Source organism: Pezoporus wallicus, unplaced genomic scaffold (genome assembly GCF_028554395.1).
Source record: "Pezoporus wallicus isolate ANWC-B61680 ecotype Strahan unplaced genomic scaffold, APGP_CSIRO_Pwel_v1 contig_7876, whole genome shotgun sequence".
Classification (NCBI taxonomy): Eukaryota; Metazoa; Chordata; class Aves; order Psittaciformes; family Psittacidae; genus Pezoporus; species Pezoporus wallicus.
Window position 1 is genome coordinate 291,829 of NW_026641435.1, and position 22,222 is coordinate 314,050.

Here is a 22,222-nt window from a genome sequence, read left to right on the forward strand (position 1 = left end):
GGCAGAAGCTCTTCCCTGTGAGGGTGCTGAGGCGCTGGCACAGGGTGCCCAGAGAAGCTGTGGCTGCCCCATCCCTGGCAGTGTTCAAGGCCAGGTTGGACACAGGGGCTTGGAGCTGCTCTAGTGGAAGGTGTCCCTGCCAGTGGCATGGGCTGGAACTGGATAAGCTTTAAGGTGCCTTCCAACACAAACCAGAGGTGTGTTAAAAACCTTTTACTATGAAGCTTTTGTGCTGAGGACAGGAAGGCAAGAAGGGGGATGCAAGCCATTCTGCATTGCTATGTTTCAGTGAGGTCCGTGGCCTGACCTCAGGAGAAAGGAGGATAATGGCATCAGGGTGCTGGAAGCCAAATTTTTGGTGGTAAGGGGCTTTGGTCCCAGCACTATGCTGTGAATTGATGGGTCAGCTGGAAACCTGGTCCTTCCACTGCACCCTGAATCATCTGCCCTTACAGCAGGAAGGATGCAACAGCACAGCTTTGTGCATGGACACATGCTGGGGGAGTCTAACGGTAGGACAGAGGAGGTGCTGTGCTGCTGCTGCAGCTTACCAACATCACCCTGGGCAGGGACCTACAGCAGCTGGGACCTACAGCAGCTGCCCACACCGGAGCAAGTGAATTCAGCTAGTGCCCATGCTTAAAATTTGGTTTCACTAAAGGGATGCTGTTTCCCACTGAACAGAACAATGGGCAGGACAAAACTTCTGCAAAGAATCTGTGTGCTATTTGCCAGTCTGTGAGGTGACAGATACAGGGCCTGAGCCTCCCCGTGGGGAGGGGGACAGGTGAGTCAGGAATGTCTGTCTCGCTTTGCTGCCCGAGCCGTGAGGAACCAGCTAGTGCAGGAGGAGTGTGAGAGGCTTTGGTCTTTACACCCCAGGAAGAGCCAGAGCAGAACAGGACTCTTCCTTCCCAGTGGGTACTTGGAGGTTTGGTGTGATCTGATGGGAATGGAATTGCTTTGATGAGATGGGACTCTGCTGCACAGGGATCTGCATCTCAAAACTGTGCACCTTGGAGAGCATGGGGAGCTGGTAGTGACATGGGTCTTTGGCACTGCCTGGTCCCCTCTCATTGGTTCCACATCTGTTCTCATTCCTCCCACACAAGCACAAATGTGTGGCCTGTCAACCCCACATTCCAGCAGTTTGATCCTGCCTCTCAAACCACAGCGAACATTGCTGCAGAGCCTGTAAAACCTGGCAGAGCGCTTATTGCTGCACAGCATCAAGTCTTGACTCCAAAGACAAAGAGGAAGAATTACTTAATACTGTCACTAAATATTCATTAATAAGAGCTATTTGATAGACAGTGTAAGGTGCACAGATACCCTCCAACCCTGTCCACAATGACCCACCCTTATGGTGCTATGAGCAGTAAATACATTTAGTGGCATATAAAGGATAATAAATAGTCATACCTTTAAATTTCTATCCCCCATCACTACCAGAACAGCTAATGATGTCAATATAGGTATGACAATATCTAGTTGACACTGCCTGTAAATCATCATCTTAGTTAACTAAAATATCTGTAAGCCTCAACAGACATTTGAGGAATGAAACACTGTGCTACCAATTTCATTTATGCCAGAATTCTCACAGGCCTTCAATGCCTGCAAAAGCAGTATTTACTTCACTTGCAGCACCTCACAGGCTGGCTGCCTACACTGAGCTTTACACAAATAGTATGTTAAGAGCTGCTGGTTTCAATACCAGGTATGATGCTGGGCACTCATTCTCAGACTAAATACATATTTCATACAAATTTGGAGGCTGTTCAAAAAAAATAGGCCCATGAGCAGGACTGTGAGTGTGTCCAGCTGGAAACATCCAGGCATATTCAGAAGTGACTGCACTCTCATTCTTCAAAACCTGGCCCGTGAAGAGAGTTTTGAATTGGACGCTGTAAATGAAGGACCCCAAGACCCTTGTATTCCTGTGTGAACGCCGATTTAAAAATTGACTCAAGAAACCTTCCCAGTTAAATGCCTGAGTTGGAACTGAGGGATTTTTCTTTAATCAGGACCAGGCAAATTAAAATGAACAGAGAAGAGTGAATTAACACAAGTGATTCATTAAAGGAAGGAACAGAAGATGGTAGGGAAGAGAGAGACCACGTGAAAGCAAGAGGATCTGGTAAATATGTATCAGAGAGCATAAAAATACTACCAATGCTTAAAACAACCTCAGCTGGAAGAGAAAAGGATCCCTGGGAATGGCCAAGGAAGCAGCAGCCTGGCAGCTCCTGTGCCAGCTGTTAGTGCAAGTCTGGGTATTTCCAGAGCAGGATGGCCCCATCCGCACTCACACTCACAATGTTCTTCTTCCCAGGGCAGATCTTGAGACGGGTGATGTTGCCACTATGGCCCACTCCAACGTGAGTCACTGCGCCCTCCTTGTAGTCCCACAGTTTCACCAGATGGTCATCGCCACCTGCATTGGGCACAGAGGGAGAACAAACGATTGCTGCTGGAGTTCTGCTGTCTTTTGTCCCCGTGTTACAGGCAGAGGAATACTTAGGCACCAATTGTGTTTAGGAAGGCTGGGGTACATTGTATTGGGCATTATGGCAAAACCTACTTAATTTCAAGCAAACTAGAGTCAGTGTCCAGTGGAGCGCTCAGGACCTGCACCAGTGGATCACAGTGAACTATGGCCAGGAACTACTACCAGTAAGTTGGAGACCTGCAAAATGCTTTCAACCAACACTCATTTACCAGCTTAATCTACAAGAACCGGTACTGACACCAAATCCGTGCTCTTGAACTACAGCCAATATCCACAGTGCCCCAGCTCCTCTGGGCTGGTTCCAGAAGGGATGGCACGGTGGTGAGGAACATGCAAGCCTGGGGCTGGATGGAGTCTGCAGCCATTCCCACTTGTAAACTGATGGAGACTGCCAGGCTGCTGGAGTGGGACATTGAAACAAATCATTCAAGTGCACAGTGAACACTGACCTAAATGAGGAGCAGGCCAAGGAGAAGCCCTGTACTCCCTGGAACACATTTGAACCTTGTCTTCACCTTTATATTACATCTTGCACAGCTGAACCACAGTATCTCCCAAGGCTGACCCACAGCCTTTTCATAAGTGTTCTTCAGTGATTCATTTGCTTTTCCCCTTTTGCTGACCTCTCCTTCTAGTTTTCCCTTTCTTTAGTGAGATCCTTGGTCTTAATATGACCTCCTCTTTTCTAGTTTTATCCCCCACTCACCTGTGACAAAGAATGCCCCATCTGATGTGATGTCCATCCCATTGATGGAACCTGATGCAGAGCCTTCCACTTCTCTGATGACAGAGCCATCAAACACTTCCCAGTATCCAATCTAGAGAGCAGAGCAGAAAGGAAGGCTCAGATGTGCAGGAAAAGCTCATGGATTTCAGCACCGCCCTGTAACACAATGCTCTGGGGAGGTACAAAAGTTTCATCACGTAACAAGCGTCAGACTTTGTGTTTTGGGATTACTGCAGACGCAATTCCTGCAGTTTTACTTACCTTTCTGTCTGTTCCACTGGTGATGACCTGGTATTCTTCAGGATGGTAACACACACATTTGAACAATGTGTTGGCTAGAAACATTTGTTTTCTCACAAAACGCCTGCAAAACACCCCCAAAACAGGAGAGAGCAATAGGGTCAAAAAACAAATGTTGGCTGTCTGAACTATTTCTGCCTGTGCTATGCATCAGATCTCTCTACTTGGATATTTTCAGGTACTGGTCTGAGTTCAGGAGTTCATGAAGCCTATGAGGGTTCTGTTCTAACAGTTCTGTTCCCCATCACAGCTGCCTTATAAGATTTCCGATCTACTCTCATATGAATTAGTTTAATTGAGGATGCTTTCCAGGTGCTATCCATGATGCAGAAAATTTCCTTATCCCTCACACAGTGCAGAAAGCCTGCAGATCTGCAATAGCTCAATGTGAGTCATGAAGTGCTGGAGAACAGAGCTAGTGGGAAACTGAGGAAGTTACCTACTCCACCCCCTTGGCCAAGCAGGAGCCAGTAGAGGCAAAGGACTTGAGACAAATGTTTGTCTAAACTTTTCTGAGAAGTTTCTTGCATTGGAGGTTCTACATTCCCTGACTTGATTGTTCTTTCCAGTAGTTTTTATCTCCTAATGCTCCTTTTCCCCTACTCCTCACTTTGTGGTATCCCCAGTAGGGCACAGTGCCCCAACAGAGACACTACCAGCACTCCAAGTGCCTTGCACTACTTATCTATCTCCTTACGCAATATCCCAGATGATGCACGTTCCATCGAGGCTGGCTGTGACACACTCTCGGTTGTCCTTCTTCACCTTAATGCAGGAGACAGCAGAAACGTGCTCCTTCAGAACCTCCACCAATTTTTGAGTCATCTCACGGATCTCCCAGACCCTCACCTGAAAACCAGCAACAGACGTCTGCTCTTGTACCACGTGATCTTGACTGAGCTCAGGAGGATGCCTACGGCTTCCCTCTACTCTTCTTTTTAGGACATACAGCAACTCCATCTCAACCGCCTGTCTCTGTTCTCCTGTGGGCACTCATGCAGCTGACTCACAAAAGTAAACTGCGTTCTTGAGAGAATAATTCCCTGGTTCAGGAACTCCCAACCATTAACCCCAGACCTTGTTTTTGCCAAGTTCCCACTCTCCCATGCTTCAGTTTACTCATCTCTCCATCAGGAAAATGCATCTGGTCTGTGATACATTTCCAGCCGTGCTTTAAAGATCAAGGAGCAAGGCTTCTGACATGGAACAGAAAAAACCTGCTTCCTGTTTGTGCTATACAGAATGCCAGTAAGTAAATACAAACAGCTCTTTAAAGCTTTGATGTGAAATATGGGCCTGAAAGCACCTCTTTTACCGTGGTGGTAACAGCAAAAATCTTCCTGCTTTGAGGACTTGATCCTTTACACCTTGCATTTACTGCCCCACAAGTGCCAAACTAAATGGTATCTATTCGTTTTTGCATTCCCCTAAGGTCAAATCCTTATGAAAATGTAGAGCTGAAACATGGAGCTCACCTTCCACCTTTTCAAGTCTGTTACTGAGTTAACTATGGGATCTGGGTGTCCAGTTCCCTCTTGCTTAATGATCACAGCATCCAGATCCCTTAAGCCACCCTGAAAGTCACAGCTTTCCAAGAACTGATTTTGACCAAACCATTAGCATTTCAGTAACACCTTTTCTGTGTTCCAAATGAATACTGCAAGTGCTCCCCTGCAGTTCTCATTTCTTCTTTGCCAACCTTTAGCTTTAGTTCTGCCTCAGCTGTCTTTTCAATTCAGAAATGAACTAACCAGAGCCTGTGCCCTTCTGAGGGTGTTGATACAGAATCTAGGTCCTCCATCTTCTGCATTCTCTAGCACTAATCATCCAAGGTACTTCACTGTTCATTTCTCAGTGAAGGGTTGAAGTTGCTCATCATCCCTAATGTCTTTATGCAGTGAGATAAGGCAGTGATGCCATCACTGCTCTGGGGGAGTGCTGAGGTGCAGAATGATTCCAAAAAATGATTCAAGGATTAGGACATTAGCATGAGATTTGGAAGACCTAAGTTCAGTTCCTCCCTCTTCAAGGTTTCCCGTGCCATCTTCAGCACGGCACACTGAGCATCTGAGAGCAGGGGACACAAACAAAGCACAGAGCAGTTAAATAGCGATCAGGAATCCACACACAATGCAGTGTCTTGTTCCGAAGGGTCTGCCAGGCTGCAGAGGAAGTCCAAAACAAGGCAAGAAATTGAACATGAGCCTTCCAAGTTTATCTATTTCTAATAGAAATAAACCCCCTGTCTTTAAATGATTTAAACATTAGGAAAGGAGTGTCACTTTTATAAAGTGAAAAGGGCTACTGCAATATGAAATACATGGAGTAGCCAAAATACACGGTGTTTGTATTGTATGGCTGGAGAAAGACTGTTGAACTGCACAGTGTGATGTTACCCCATAGACACTATAGCAATATAAAGGGAAATTTGTGCTACTAAATGAATTCTTATGGGTCAATTTGGACAGGACCAGGACTTCCAAAACAAGGACAGAAGGACGATCTGTGCTAGAATACAGTTAGACAGAGGCTTGCAAACAATGACTAACAATAAGAAAATACAGGGGAGAGGCAAATGAGCAAAAAGCATGAAGAACATACTCTGCATTAGAAGGATTTCCAGAACTACTCTGCCAGAAGAAACCAGGGCACAGTTTTACATTCTGCCCTCTGAGAGCAGAATTTTGCAGATATCCAAAGCCAGTATTTTCCAACTCAGTCCTCTGCTCGAGTGAAAGCTAAGGAGAGTTCAGTACTGACTGAGCATTACAGGCAACTTGCAGGGCCTGTGATGAGAACACAAAGCTGCTCCAGGCTTTTAAGGAAAAATTACCTGCCCTTCACCTCCTCCACTAATGATCCATTTGCAGTCATTTGTAGCAGCGATTGCCGTCACTCCCAAGCTATGGGCATGGTTCACTACATACATTGGCTGTCCAGTCTCCGGCGTGAAGGCACGGATTGTCCCGTCATTCCAAGCTGATGGATATACAGACAGAAATTACGCAGGTGCCCAAAATTTCCTCATATTATTACCTCTCTTTCCTTCCCAAATGAACCTGTTTTCTTACTGAGTTCCTGTATAAGGCCCAGCCATACTAGATCACCAGTATACATGTGAAAACCACCCTACTGTAGGTGAGCCCACAGAGCTGCAGACACAAATAAACTATTAACATTTAATTTCTGATTTCTGTTTGTTTTTGTCTATGGACAAATTGGTTTGATAACAATAAAGCACTGCTGCTCTAGGGCTGCTGCAGTTCTGTGTAAGCAATCTGCACATGGCAATGGGTGGGAACTTTATGCAAAAGGTGCTCCACAGACACAGCTGGTGCATACACCAAGGTTAATAGTTCAGAATTAGGGCTTTTGAATGAGGCTGAACTGCTGGAATAAGGATGAATTGTTGGAATTCACATCCAAAACAAGGTGGCCAAACCTTGCCTTCCACGTACACCATTAACTACAGCCCTGAGATACTGGGGGCTGTGAGCAGCATTCATGGGACCAGCAGCAAGCAAAGATGCCCTTGGGTCAAGAGATAGATGTACTGAATTTCAGTCCATTCCAAATTCAATCTCCTCTTCATTCTAACACACAGATGCTTATTAAATCTGGCAAACACCTCAGGACTGTACTTGACCACAGGTCTGGACTGACCACTACCTGAAATGATGCTCTTGCCATCCCTCATAATCTCAATGGCATGGCAGGTCACGTTGGGGATGACGATTCGTAGGAGCTCCCTGTTCTCTGGGGTGTGCCACACTCGGATATCATTTCCGGAGCAGGTAGCAAACAAGTCAGAAATTCCACTGGAGAATTCAGAGAGCAGAGATAATGAGGAGGGGCATACAGAAAATGCTTCTTTGTCAGATCTTAAATCATCCTTTGAAGCTCTGCTCTTGCTACAGTGCAGCTGTAATCTTCCCAATAGGCACCACCATGGTTAAGTCAAAGGTCTTTTTCACAGGATCACCTCTCTCACATAAAATACCCCTGCTCTGATTTCTACTCAAGGATTCATTTTAAGAAACATTTAAAGTGAAACTAAAATAACTCTATTTTTTTGAACTTATGACATTTATTTCTCCATATTCAATCTCTGAACAACTTCACGTGTTGTATATTACAGCCACAAAAGTGGGTATAGAAGTGCTGCGTGCCCAGATTTAACATCAGGGGCTAACAGCAGCTTCATATTGTACAGATGTCATTTTTTATCTTGCTTACTGGATGATTCCTATTCAACACTGCTGAAGGCAATAGAGGCAATGGCAAAAGCCTGTTTGTAACATACTTGTTATACATGTTTGAATAAGAAAAAAACCCTGCAGGATTCCAAACGCTATGGGAGCGAATGCTTTGAAATAAGCTCTAAACCACATGTCCTAGGGATAGGGCACAAAGTGAAATCTAGAAAGGTACTGCAAGCTTTTGTTCAACGCCACCATCAATGCCTGGAAAGATGAACCAGAACAGAGAAAACTGGTACAACAGAAGTGTGGCCCCTTTCAAGCCCAGCTTGTGCAGCAGCTATCTAAAGTAGGAGAACACCAGCAATCCAAGTATTCCCAAATAAGCCAGAACAGGGAATTAAGCATGTATTTCCCAATCAGTGATATGCTTTGTTCAAGAGAAGTTAACAGACAGAAACTTTAAACATCTGTGCAGGGACAGTTGTTGCAATCATCACTAAATCCAGCTTCATCCAGATGCCTCTGAGACACAGATGCACCAGTCAGGTCCAGTAGCATCAGGTCACCCTAAAGCTCCAAATGATTTCCTCACTACATCAGAAGGATGAGTATTTTTTAGGCTGGTGACAGTATGGATGGGGGCATCCTGCATTGTGCACTCTGCTGTACCTTGGTAAGACACGATCCTTTGTGCTGTGTCAAGAAGCGATGCAATAACAACATGCCAAAAATAAAAACCTGCACTGGGACCAAGCTCCCATTCTCTGTTTGGAGAGAAAACAACCCATCCACTGTGGGCTTCTTAAAAGGAATGTGTCATGATCCTTCTATACAGGAAGAGGGAATGTTTGCTGTCTGTTCACAAGACAAAAGCAGGCAGAGGACGCACCAGCACACCCAGCATCTCCCATCACAAACCCCAAATTTAATGCAACATGCCGTGTTGTCAATCATGAAATCATAAGGGAGGCTGAGAGACACAAAAAGCCTCTGAACAGCCCCGTTAGTCATGTTTCAGGTGATGTGACAGGTGGATAGTAGAGCATACACCTCTACAAACTCTAGCTGCAGCAGGGTACACAAAAGCAGTTTCAGGATTCACACTGTTGGCAGACTAAGAGACCCACGTCTCACAGCACTAACCCTAGGAGCAAAGGGGGAGGTTTCCGTTGCTGCCATTACCTAAACATAAATAATTCTAGTATTTTTATTTAGAATACTTTCTGTAAATCAATGATTTTTCCACCTCTCAAACTCAGCTGCTGCCTTCTGCTTTCAAGCAGCTGCTCACCATCACCCATGCAGGTTACAGTATAAACCGTAAGGATGTTAATGGGCTTTGGGTTCTTGTTGGTTAAAAGCATCCCAGGCAGTTATACTCACAAAGGAAAAACAATATCGTGGACGGCTTCATTGTGACAGGCAGCAATCAGCTCCTCTTTAAACTCAGTGTAGTTAACTCGATAAATCTGGCACTTGTTTGTCCCTATAAGGAACTGGTGACCCTGACCTCTGCATGTCAGGGAAGTGACACCACCTTGAACTTGAATTTTCCTGTTAAGAGAAAGCAGAAGTTTGGCCTGACATTGACCCTGATGTACTTTTTTTCTGTCTTCCCTTTCCCCCTGACTTGACTTTCATTCCCCAGAAAGCTCCATATTAGTCTGTGATACCATTACACAAGAAAGTGCTCAGGACTAATATTTCATTCCCAGTCACAGAATTCCAGACTGGTTTGGGTTGGAAGGATCTTAAAGCTCCTCCAGCTCCAACCCCTGCCACGGGCAGGGACCCCTTCCACTGGAGCACCTTGCTCCAAGCCCCTGTGTCCAACCTGCCCTTGAACACTGCCAGGGATGGGGCAGCCACAGCTTCTCTGGGCACCCTGTGCCAGCGCCTCAGCACCCTCACAGGGAAGAGCTTCTGCCTAAGAGCTCATCTCCGTCTCCCCTCTGGCAGCTTAAAGCCAGTCACCTGTTAATACTTCATATGATCTTCCCTCTCCCACCTGCTACTCTGCCAGGCCTTGCAAACACAATGCTTGGGAGATTTTGTTTTCTGGACCAGGGCCTAAGGAAACAGCATCTTTGCTGACATTTTTTGCTCAAGTGCACTTAAATATCTCATGTTCAAGAATATTTCCAGACAGTACAGATCTTTTGGGAATAGTTTAAATTGTATGAAGCTGATTTTGCAGAACTGTACACTTCAGCTGGCTACTCAAAACAATGTAGAAACAGTAGCTGTGAATCCAGTCTGCAAATCACATGTGGGGAAATGACACCTGCAGTACTCTGTTTTGTAGGCTGAAAAAAATGCTTTGCACCTACTCCAGCACTGCCAGACATGAGCCTATAAAATTAGCAGAGCCTTCATTTACAATCCCATGTTCTCCAAGAAACCCTTTGCAGATGGCAAATACTACTCTTTCTCAGCTGGCATAATTTTAGTTTGCATCAATTTAGGATCTGACGACTCATGCCTAAAAGGAAGCAAGGGTCATTTAAAATGAATGATGAATTCACTTCTGTGCAAAGGCAGGCAATGAGTTTCAGTCGGTTCCAACTTCATTACACTGGAACCATGCTGTCTGCTCTGTCTGCAGGACTGAAAAACAGATTTGCTTGGATTATGCCTTTCTGTAGAGATGATGGGTTCTTATACTGTGACCCTTTGGGGAAGTGTCAGCTCTACCCTCCTGATTCTCCCATCTGCTAACTCACTTCATCACTTGGTAGTCTGAGCCTTTACAGAGAGCTACAATCCCTTCTCCGGTGCCGACTATTGAATTTCCTGTCTTCAGCAAAACCAGAGTTGTGACTCCCTAGGAGAAAACAGGATTAAAACACAATTGGATGGAAGCAGAGTCTTGTTATTGCTGCAGCCATGCTAAAATGCAAACGGAGCCTCCATCGTGCTCCTGATGGTGCTGGTGTCACACAAATATGGCTTTATCACTATTCTTTGACTGACCAAGGCTAAAGAGTGACCCTCTGGAGGGGGAAGGGAGAAAAGAGCTACTAATTACAGGTATACATGAACTACTACAGTATGTGGAGCGAGTAAATAGTATCATCATGGATCCTTCAGAGCAGCTGGGACCATGAAAGAGCCTACATAACCTTACCTCATCCCAGCAAGCAACACACACATTTTGTATTAGTGCCTCCAGTTTGCCTTCCCCTGATTCTTCATCTATCTGACAGGGAAACAACACAGGATAAAACTTGGCCCAAGTGTCCTTTCCTCCAACGGCTTTTAGGACAGATCCTCTATGTCCCAGGGCCTCTCCCCCTGCCTGAAAGATCACAGAATCATAGAACAGTTAGGGTTGGAAAGGACCTTGAGATCATCCAGTTCCAACCCCCCTGCCATTGGCAGGGACACCTCACACTAAACCGTATCACCCAAGGCTCTGTCCAACCTGGCCTTGAACACTGCCAGGGATGGAGCATTCACAACTTCCCTGGGCAACCCATTCCAGTGCCTCACCACTGTTACAGTAAAGAGCTTCCTCCTTATATCCAATCTAAACTTCCCCTGTTTCAGTTTGACCCATTACCCCTTGTCCTGTCACTACAGTCCCTAATGAAGAGTCCCTCCCCAGCATCCTTACAGGCTCCCTTCAGATACTGGAAGGCTGCTCTGAGGTCTCCACGCAGCCTTCTCTTCTCCAGGCTGAACAGCCCCAACTTTCTCAGTCTGTCTCCATACAGGAGGTGCTCCAGTCCCCTGATCATCCTTGTGGCCTCCTCTGGACTTGCTCCAACAGCTCTATGTCCTACTTACGTTGAGGACACCAGAACTGCACACAATACTCCAGGTGAGGTCTCACGAGAGCAGAGTAGAGGGGCAGGATCACCTCCTTCGACCTGCTGGTCACGCTCCTTTGATGCAGCCCAGGACATGGGGGGGTTCTGGGCTCAAGTGCACACTGAAGCCGGCTCATGTTCATTTTTCTCATCAACCAACACCCCCAAGTCCTTCTTTGCAGGGCTGCTCTGAATCTCTTCTCTGCCCAACCTGTGCCTGGGATTGCTCCAACCCAGGTGTAGGACCTTGCATTTCACTTGGTTGAACCTCATAAGGTTGGCATCAGCCACCTCTCAAGTGTGTCAAGGTCCCTCTGGATGGCATTCCTTCCCTCCAGGGTATCAACACAGCTTGGTGTCATCGGCAAACTTGCTGAGGGCACACTCAATCCCACTGTCCACGTCAGTGACAAAGATGTTGAACAGAATCAGGCCCAACACCGACCCCTGAGGGACCCCACTCGTTACTGGTCTCCAGCTGGACACTGAGCCATTGACCACGACTCTTTGTGTGCGGCCATCCAGCCAGTTCTTTATCCACTGAGTGTCCATCCATCAAATTGATGTCGCTCCAATTTAGAGACAAGGATGTCGTGTGGGACAGAGTCGAACGCTTTGCACAAGTCCAGGTAGATGATGTCAATTGCTCTGCCCTGTCCATCAGTTCCATAGCCTCATAATAGAAGGCCACCAAATCAGTGCAAATCCTTCTCCCACCCATTAGTAATAAAATACCTTTGTCACTGAAAAGCTTTGGAAATTAGGCAGCCCATCATCAACATGGGTTGATGCTTCTATTTACTGAGATGAGCAGATCAACAGGATGTCAGCCATTAGAAAAAGGAGAAATGTTTTTTCATGGTCAAAGTAACAGACTACAGTAAATACAAAACAAACCAACTTTGCCCTTAGCCTTGCCACAAAATTTCAAGTATAAGAAAAGTCAAGTCTCTGCTTCAGTTCTGTAAAGCAATATTACTCCTCTGTATACTAGACAACAGATGGATTCTTGAAAACCTGAGAGACCCCAAAATTGGCTGCAAGAGGGGTGGAACTACTTTTGTGGGGTTAAATCTTAGTACTCTCCCAGAAAATGTCCCTGCTAGCTTGGGGGAATGTATGCATGAGTGAAATGGAAATTACTAATAAAAAAAAGGCAATAAAGGAGCTTTATGTCATCCGAACACTAAGCCCTGGCACGAAGCAGGTGGGTACAAGAGGCACAGGCCAGCTGGGAGCAGCTCCAGGCTCCCTGTGACTTGTAATGAGTCTGTTTAGTGACTCTGGAAGTTCCAATAGAGACTCCAGCACCACTGGCCACTGCCCAAGTTAATGAGCAGTCTTGCCAAGTGTCCTGAGAGGACTAGCACTTTCACATCACGCTGGTTCTTCTTTAAGCCCCAGCTAATGGAGAAAAATGTGTTCAAGTGAAAAGAACAGCTTCCGCCTGATGGATTTTTTTTCTAGCATTCCATGTTGTGAAAGCACAAAGACGTGAATGCTCAAAAAGTAATAACCAAGAGGCAAATCAGAATAATTCTCTATTTATTCTTTGGGAAGGAGACACTGTCATGGGCTTGGTTTGTGATTTCTGAACAAATACAGGAGTCGGCACTTTGTGATCAAACCTGACCCCTGACCAGCACCACGCAGCATTCTTGCTTTATTCAAGCATTCATCTGGCCTAACCCCAAAGTGAATTTTTAGGATTAAACACTTTCAGAGTGTTTAAAAGAATGAAAGCCAGAGAATGCTAGTTTTATATCTGGAAAGGACTGAAGCTGTAAGGAAGGCGAGAGAGGAAGGGAAGAAAGAAGAGAAAATAAAATGGACATTTGAGCTGCTGAGACCCAGAAAGGATCGTTCTAAAGTCACAGACAAGGTCTGATGAATTTGGAAAAAATACTTTGGTTCAATAATCCAATCAAATAGCAGCAACTGGTTGTTTTTAAAGTCTTGCTTATACTTTTTGAAGGAAACCCCCTAATAATTATGATATAGGTAACTGGGTATTCCAAGCATCCTTGCACCCATCTGCACATCAGCTGAAGGACTGTTTGACTTCAGGAACAAATAAATGTGGATTGTGGGGGAAAAAAAAGTAAAAAAAGATAAAACCCCCCTAATCCTGATTTGTAATTTAATTGCACTGGATTTCCTCATCAGTCTGTCTCCACCAGCAGCACATCCACAGTCTCCTGCAGTATCAGGGCTGATCACTGGGAAAACACAACCTCCAGCAAGGATTTTATGCCACGCTGTCACAACACCACCTGGCTGGAAGCCAGGTTTCATGCAAATATTCTGAGCAAAAGCATGAGAACAAAAGAATTCTTTTGAATTAGAAACATGATCCACGAGCAGAACAATGTTCACAAAAATTTCCTATGAGCTGCTGGCAGCATTTTGCGACTGCCCTGTTCTTGCAGCCTCACCAACTGACTTCTGATCTACTGGTTTGCAGCTCTTCCTGTACAAGACTCACATCCCGACTGCCCTTTGGGTTGAGCACTGTGGCAGGTGGTGGCATTAAAAATCAAACCTTTGACTACAGAGTTTATCTGATTGCAGCTCCCTGCTACTTGCTGATAAATTACAGGTTTTGCAACACTGCCAAGACTGCTTTGATTTGCCAAGGTATTCTCTTCAGTTCTTCAGTTTGAGAGGAAAATGGGTATTATTGAGACAGAAAACCAAAACTTAACTCAAATAGAAGTGGCCGAATTCATTGCCAAGTTCTCAGAATCACCGGAGTTTGATTTCAACCTTAACTTCATCATTGTGCTTCTTTTTTTGTCCAGTCTGTTCTCTGGATCACCATGAGGGAACAGAGAGCTTTCTAAGATGCCCCTGTTAGTCGTAGAGTCAAGCAGATCACGTTAATGAGATGATGAATGCTCTATTTTATTTACTGACAGACCTCTTGTAGATGAAATGCAGTGGCAAATGTAGGAGGTTAAAACTATCACCATCCATTATTTACGTCTTACCAAAAGAAATCACTGCTCTGAAGTATGATTATAAATAAAGATACCAGCAAAAATCCAGCCTGCCCATTCCCTTCCCTTCAGAGGTACCTGGTCTTTGTCCCATTCTGATGTCTCATGAGAAAAACAAGTTGCTTCATCAAACCAGTGAACTATTCTGCCACTCCTCTTCAAAACAAACAAAATCTTCAGATCATGTCTTCATAACAAACACATTCTCATATATCTAAAGGCAAAGTTCCTTTAAGGCTGACCAAACTTATTTTCAATAAACATCTTCTCCTTACCCAAACAGTATCTAAACTCTTTCTTTAAAGATATGCTCATCATGGGGTGGCTGTGGATTCCAGGTTTGGAGTTTCATGGCCTCAGAATTCCCTGGTGTGAGTGGTGAGAAAAGGTTTTCAGAGAGAGGACAATGTTTGTTCACAAGTATCATAGACTCACAGAACGCATTTGGAAACTGCATTAATGAGAGGGAGGGAAGAGAGCAGTGAGGAATAAGCAAGAGGAGAAGGGATGATGGTGCTGAGCTTTGAACAGAAACGTCTGTTTTAAGTGACAGGGTAAAGGAGGAGATTGGAGAGAATACCTGTTATTTGCATCCAGTGTGAACATCTCCTTTTCACTCCCTTTTCCCAAAATGATCATTGTTGTATCTTAAGTAGCTGCTGGTACAGAGCACTACATTTAAGTCAGATTAATGCCTTCCTGCTCAGGTCTCATCCATAAGGCTGGCAGGAGGCTGTCACAAGATCCTCTTCTGGATCTTCTCCCTAGCATCTTGTCAGTGTTTTGTGTAGTCCTGTTCAGCTTTTAACTGTCAGAAGCAACGTCAGCTGATGCTCACAATGCTCCAAAGACCTCTGCCACAAACTGTGGTGGCTCAGTTCCTATGGATTTGCCTTATGATCAAGCCTCTCACAGCATGGACTGGCCTGTGGTCTGGCTTTGAGCTCTGCTTTTCTACAAGAGGCCTGAGGACCTCTTTCAAGCACCCAAATTGCATGGCATCCTGCTAATGTCCCTGTCTGATTGCTTCTTTAGCAATGTCTGAGGAGCATTTTTTTGGTGAAGCTTTGTTTCACTGCATTTGGCATCTTCCCCTCAGCCCTAAAGGCAAGGGGGTTCAGGACCTCGTGTGGTTTCAGCTGTGTACTCTAGGCAGAGTACACGCACTGCTAGATGTAAAAGGACTCCAAGGTGCAAGCACTTAACAGGGGAGGTGATACTCAGTCATCAAGACGTTAGCATGAAAGACAGCAGAGATCAGAAAGGACACAAGTCCTGTGTGGATACAGAGCCCTGCAGGAAGACTGCTGGAAGACTTGCTTAACAGGGCATGGAACATGTACTCAAGAGTATAGACCTGCAGCAGACTTACAATTTCCATCAGGAAAAAAAAATACATTCTTGTCACTTAGTATGTATACAGAATGTAATTACTTACATTCCTGCAATGCAGGTGGGGAACATAACTTCTCCAACCTTCTGGATAAAGATTGAAATATATTTCAAAGAATTCAGTGGCTCTGAGTTATCCCAGAGATGTGGGCATGCACTTGTAACACGAGAAACACCACATTTTGAATGGGCACTTACATGGTTTGCATGTACGTGCGTGGCACAAGGAAGTTCAGGTATAGAGAAAAAAGCCCAAAGCAGCTTTTTCTTTGGGATTGATTGCTGAACTTTTCTTAAAATTCTTGTTAGTCTTGTATTTGCTCTGAAACAAGATCTGCTTCTTTGTAGAACAGATTCCCCATGGCGTTCCTAACAGGACATCTGGTACTTCCACCTATATTGCTTCCCCCGCAGCTCAAGGGAATCATGGAACCATAATTTTCATGGTTGCTCATCGAGACCAGAATGGTTTGGGTTAGAAGGGACCTTAAATCTCATCTAGTCCAACCCCTCTCATGAGCAAGGAAGTATTCAGGCAGATCAGGTTGCTTAGAGCTCTGTCCGTCCAACTTGGCCTTGAATCTACTGTCTCCCTGGGCAAACTATGCCAGTGTTTCACCACCCTCATAGTAAAAAAAAAAACAACAAACCCAGCATCCTAAGATAGGGGTTTGGATTTACATTGCAAAATACATTCAGCCTTATGCAAGAAAGCTTTTCAGGGAAGTGTTTCAGCTCCTGAGGTTTCACTCCTGCCACTGGGTACAAACTGAGAAGCTACAACAAGTCTTTTATAGCAACAAATAAAGAGAACTCAAGCCCAAGCGTACTAGCTGGTGCTGATTATCATTGCAGCTCCCTGCATGCAGAATTAATTCTTGTACAATGAAAGACCAAAAGCTCCTTATTCAGGAGATATTTCTGTGTCAGGATCCTCACACTAAGACTCACGAGACCCAGTCACAGACAGAAAGAGCTAAACTACAAGATCTTTGGGGTTATGAAGTCAAGCACTCAGCAGTTAAAAAGCAATTGAAGCAATGTACCCTATGCAACCCAGTTATGCATATGCACTACAATAAACTCTTTAAATCCACTCTCTATACTACTTTTTTCAGTAAGACCTCTGCCTCACCAGTGGTAGAGTCAGAACTTCAAAAAGACATCCTCCTGAAAGGAAGGGGGAGGAATGGTTTGTGGAACAAACACAAAAATCTAGGGGGATTTGTTTTTTAAGAGCAATTGTAGCATTTTGAAGTTTTCCCAAAACACTCTTCTTGTGGCAAACAGTGGTCTTGGAAAATTTCAGCTTAGGAAATTTAACAAATCTGTAAGATCTGAATATAAGACCCTATAGCAGCAAGTGTGAGAAAGCCTCTCAAATAAGCACATCTACAGTCTTCCTAGGAGTGTCCTCTGTCTCATTCCAATTAATATCTCCCTAAAAAAAAAAAATCAGGAACTGTTCCATCTTTATGCTCATTTTTCACTTTTTTACGACTTTTACCAGATTTAGTATAAGAGAGTCTGTGGGATGACATGTGAGAGTCAAGAAAAACCCAAATTCTGAGCCAAATGAAACTGGACCAAGCTAATGGTCTCAAGCTTCCAGCTCAACACTGAGACACTCACAAAGAAGTAACAGCACAGAACAAGGGTTAGTCAGGCAATCAATGTAATGGTTCTCCTGGAAGTTGCCTTACTTTCAGTTACAAACAAAAGGAGGATAAGGGAAAAAATCAAGTCGCAGAGCTGGTACTCACCAAGCTAAACATCTTCTTCTGGGGCCCAAAGTCAGTCATCAGCTTGTGGTTTGTATTCATTTTCAGGACATCACCACTTGATGTGCCAATATAAAAATAACTATCATCATCTGCCATCTATAGGAAAGCAGAAAAACCCAAGAGATCATGGTGAGATAGCTAGACTCTTGTCCCAAGCCTAGTGCTGTGCTGTAGAAATAGCTTCATTTCAGGGTATTGCCAAGATTTAATCCGAAGTGATAGAGCCAGTGTTTTCATCCCATCATACTGAAAGATGTGAATGCAAAATCTTTGCATTCTAACCATATCTAAATAATATTTTGAATCAAAAATGGGATTCTCTGGGTCTTGGAGCTTGTGAATAAAGCACATGCTGCTTCTCTTTTGAAGCATTCAAAACGCTCTTTCCCAGGATAAAGCAACTGTGGGAGACCATCTTGCAACGAGCCAGCACTCAGTTACTTCACTGCTGTAATGCAGTTGTGACTGGCATTTCTAGTGTTACTGTCAAAGTTTGTGGGTTTTCTCTAGTCCGGGAGAGATGCTCACCTGAGCCAAACTGTCGTGGCTGAAGCTTACCTTCACACACGTGACCACTCTCCTCAGGTGCCCTGTCCGGCATTCAGCGGGGTGGATCTTCCTGTTGGGTAGATCCAGTTCCCACACTCGAACAGTGTTACTGTAAGAACAAATATACTGGGATCAAATCCAGATGTGCAGAAACATCCAAGTTTTTTCACTACTAAAAGAATTAAAAAGCCTTCACAAGGCTACATTGCTCTGAAATATTAACAAGGAGGAAAAGAACAATATCAGAAAAGCCAGAAGTAAGTCTCAGTCTTTCCTACTGTCTCTTGTGGTCACTCTTTCCAGGTAAATCAAAAATCTTAAAAGGTTCAGCAAATGCATACAGAAGGATTATGGAGGACTGTGTAACAACCTTGACACTTCACCTCCCAAAGACACATGCACTGTGGAAATCTCAGATCCTAGCATGGTCCAGGACACTTTCAACTACTTTCTTGCAGTTTAATTGACAAAATACAAGCCAAGATAAAATCTTTCCACACAGTCACCCTTATGTTTGACAAAGTGTTATAACTGCAAAGACCAGCACTCATAAGTGCAACTACAGCCAAGAGCATCCAAAGCCTCCCTTGATTTAAAGGGAGGTGCAGGTCCTCAACACATTTAAATGTCAGGCTAGATACATGAGGGCTGTCTCAGATCCATACAAATGTGCCTTTTTGCACCAACTTTTGTTCCAAGCCAGTGACCAATTGTACATTGCATCTGGTGAGGACAGGAGATGATCCAATGACCTGCAAGATATCGTTTCTACATCGATTAACCATTGTTCAGAGCCATCCAGTGACTGCTTTTCTTGTGTAAACACTGGAAACTAAATGTTTTAAACCCTGCATGGGGAATGCTGAGTACAAAATCCTGCTATCAGAAACAGAAGTGATGCATGTGGGTCCCTTGGGCTGCTTTTAAAACATATTGTTCTACGCAGAACAAGCAGAAATGCCTTAAAGGGACAAGCTGATGGATATTTGTGGGTCCATTCAGAGCAAAAAGAAAAACCACACAAGCAAAAAGCACACAGTTGCTTAAGTTACCCTGTATTTCAGGAAAGACTCCTAAAGGCAAATAGGTCCATAGGTTCTTTCCCCTCTTTCTTTCATCTACAGAAACCCTTACTTTCCAGCAGTGACAAACATCTCGTCTCTGCAGCTGGAGCACACCACGACGGTTGCGTTCCCCGAGTTCTGTGCCGAGGCAGGGCTCCCGCAGATGGCCTCCCTCTGGTCAACGTGCCACACAACTACGCTGCAGGACAAGGAGGAGCTTACAAGAGCCTTGCTTTTTGCCATTACTTAAAATACTTCAAACCAAAAGCAAGATGAAACCTATTTTCCTGCAGTCTGTTCCCACCAGGATACACAATGAAAGTCCTTTGGCAGAGACTTTAACCGATAAAAGCCTTATCACAAATGTGTGGAATTGCACTTTATATCCCTTGCTCCTCAAGCAAAGGTATGTTCATTTGTCAGATTCATTCTGCTGGACAAGATTCAAATCATACCTTAGGCCACTTGTTAAATCTGATTTAAAATAACTTTTCATTCCACTCTTATTTGCCTTTTTGTCAAAGCAGGCCTCCAGTGAAATCCAGAGCTTTTCAGGGCAGTGCATTAAGCCAGCTAACTGTACAGGCTCCATGAGGTTTCTGGGTGATTACATCAGCTTAAGAATTAGCTGCTACTTTCATCTTTCCCCATACCCCATGCTCTGCCCACAGCACCCACCTGGCTTCCCATCGGACAGAGCTGTATCACTGAGGAGAGACATCAAGCAGTGGAAAGACTCAGATGGCCAAAGTGGGGAGAAGCCAGTGCTCCTCAACAACGCTCCTCCATGCCCTACAACTTGTTGGAAATTGTGTGGAAATTGTCTGCCAAGAAGCAGAAATAGCTACCTGCCGTCATCCTGTCCTCCCAGCGAGATCAGATAAAGGTTGTTGGGAGAAAACGCCAGTCCTTCAACCCTGCCCTTGTGAAGTGATAGCCGAGCAAGTAACTCCTTCCTCTCGAAATGCCATAGGATGATGTCTGCCTGAGGTGCAAAGCAGGAGGGGGCAAAGCCAGAACACTGATGTAGCACACAGGTGTAAAAACTTTCTCTGACAGGAAAGCTGTTAGAAGGAGCCCAGTCAGCTTCTGTCCAGCCAGGGCTCCAGTGACACAAACCTGCTTCAGATTAGGTGCTGTAAGAAGCATTACTCCAGCTTACCGGTTGAGTGGCTTTACTTCAGGTCAGAATAAAAATTGACTTCGGTTTTAAAATACTGACAACACTAATACTTGATTCCTTCCAGGTGTCTCAGGGTCCTTCCAAATAGGCAAAAATTAAGCCACAAAGAACTTTAGAGGTCCAAAACCACACGTAATTAATTAGCTGCCAAAAAAGCCCCAGGCAGCTCTGGAACTCAATTTAAATACACCACCACTTATTAATTAATGTCTAATGAGATTTAGGCTGCCACAGGCAGACAACTCTTTAGATAAAAAGGATGGAAATGAAGAGGCACTTCAGGCTAGTTATCCCAGTCCTAGAAGGAAGGCTTAACACTTTACAAAAACATAAAGGCGATGGAATAGCCACTATTGCCCATTCTCTGCAATATCCTCCCACTGTACGCATTTGTATTGCAACAAAAGAAAAAGTAAACCAAAGGTGTTCCCACCACTGGCAAGCCAACTCCATTTTCTTGGTCAAGATTATGCAGGTAAAAAAAGAGCATTACCCACCTTGAAACCCATGAAAGCCACTTCTCCAGAAGCGACGTATACCCCATCCCTAGATACAGCAACACAGGAGACGTTATTGGTGTGGCCGTGCAAGAAAACCTGCTTCTTGCTGTCAAGGTCCTGAATAACAACAGTACAGCCCAGGGGATAGAGCATGTGCTGCTTATTGGGGTGGCAGATGAGGCCGAAGGGTACATGCCCTGCAAGAGAAAGGAGAGAAAGCTCTTCCCTGTGAGGGTGCTGAGGCGCTGGCACAGGGTGCCCAGAGAAGCTGTGGCTGCCCCATCCCTGGCAGTGCTCAAGGCCAGGTTGGACACAGGGGCTTGGAGCAAGCTGCTCCAGTGGAAGGTGTCCCTGCCCGTAGCAGGCAGCTGGGACTGGGTGAGCTCTAAGGTCCTTTCAACCCAACGCAGTCTATATGTGGTTCTATATGACCTGCTGCTGGCTGTTAAAGGTTCTGGGGCCTGCAGGCAAATTCTCTTCCCCTGCCTGAAGCAGGCAGTCCGAAGAGCAGGCTGGCCTCTCCCAACACCTCCATGCCAGTGGCCTTGCTTATCCTGCTCCCTAAGGGGAAATCACTTGTTCCCCAAAGTTTATCTTACAAGGAGGGCAAAACCAGCAGCCTTCCCGTGCCCCCAAAGCCGAGCAGCAGAACAACCCTGGGTACAACTCAAGGGTCACATCTACACTTCTGGGCCCACGCTGTGCTTCCTACAGCTACCAGGACATTTAACCGGCCAAGAGGCTGGCGCCCTCCAGCACAGAGGGATCTCCAGGCACATTTCTGACCTAGGGAGCCCACATCAGCAGCCCCGCTGCCGTGAGCTGCCTCCAAAGGGCGGCTGCTGAAGTCGCGATGCCTGAGGCCGGTCCCTTGTCACAACGATGTTCAGCGCGAGCAGGGCTTTGGGTGCGCTGTGACTCCGAAACGAGACTCCTGTGCTCCCAGGTGTTTCCTGCTCTTCGCTTTCCGCCTGACTCGGGATGCGGGGCGCAGGAAGGGCGAGGGGCGCAGGAAGGACTCCGCTGCTCCAGGCCCATCCCGCAGCCCCACGCCTGCCGCGAGCCCTCGGGTCCCCCCCGCCCCGCGGTACCGTTGAAGCCGATGGCCGCCCGCAGCTCCAGCGCGCGCGCCTCCTCCGCCATCGCGCCCCGCCCGGCACGCGGCGCCACGGCAACCGGAGCCCGCGCCGGGCCTGCC

General features: G+C 45.5%; 1 protein-coding gene across 2 annotated transcripts; it reads right to left on the reverse strand.

Annotated features, from left to right (window-relative positions):
* Positions 1 to 1,998: 1,998 nt before the first annotated feature.
* Positions 1,999 to 22,207, reverse strand: CFAP52 (cilia and flagella associated protein 52). 2 transcript variants are annotated; one of them, XM_057423969.1, is made up of 14 exons: positions 22,116 to 22,207; positions 21,022 to 21,221; positions 20,190 to 20,326; positions 19,412 to 19,540; positions 18,287 to 18,386; positions 17,708 to 17,824; positions 10,465 to 10,565; positions 9,125 to 9,295; positions 7,209 to 7,357; positions 6,373 to 6,518; positions 4,237 to 4,388; positions 3,501 to 3,603; positions 3,219 to 3,330; positions 1,999 to 2,437 (listed from the first exon to the last, which is right to left on the reverse strand). In XM_057423969.1, exons 1-14 carry the CDS (start codon positions 22,165 to 22,167, stop codon positions 2,262 to 2,264), a joined length of 1,845 nt encoding a protein of 614 aa, XP_057279952.1. In that variant the 5' UTR covers positions 22,168 to 22,207; the 3' UTR covers positions 1,999 to 2,261. The 2 variants fall into 2 exon arrangements, with proteins under 2 accessions (XP_057279952.1, XP_057279953.1); XM_057423970.1 differs by lacking the exon at positions 1,999 to 2,437 and having other exon boundaries at positions 3,274 to 3,410.
* Between the last annotated feature and the right edge of the window lie 15 nt (positions 22,208 to 22,222).

What these genes read in the sequence shown, in the direction of transcription:
- CFAP52 (XM_057423969.1), bottom strand. Translation starts at nt 22,167, where the DNA reads ATGGCGGAGGAGGCGCGCGCGCTGGAGCTGCGGGCGGCCATCGGCTTC. An exon ending in TGGCTTTCATGGGTTTCAAG is followed by an intron (nt 20,327 to 21,021) that starts GTGGGTAATGCT and finishes TTTGCACCTCAG; the next exon opens with GCAGACATCATCCTATGGCA. An exon ending in TGCATCATCTGGGATATTGC is followed by an intron (nt 3,604 to 4,236) that starts GTAAGGAGATAG and finishes GGTGTTTTGCAG; the next exon opens with GCGTTTTGTGAGAAAACAAA.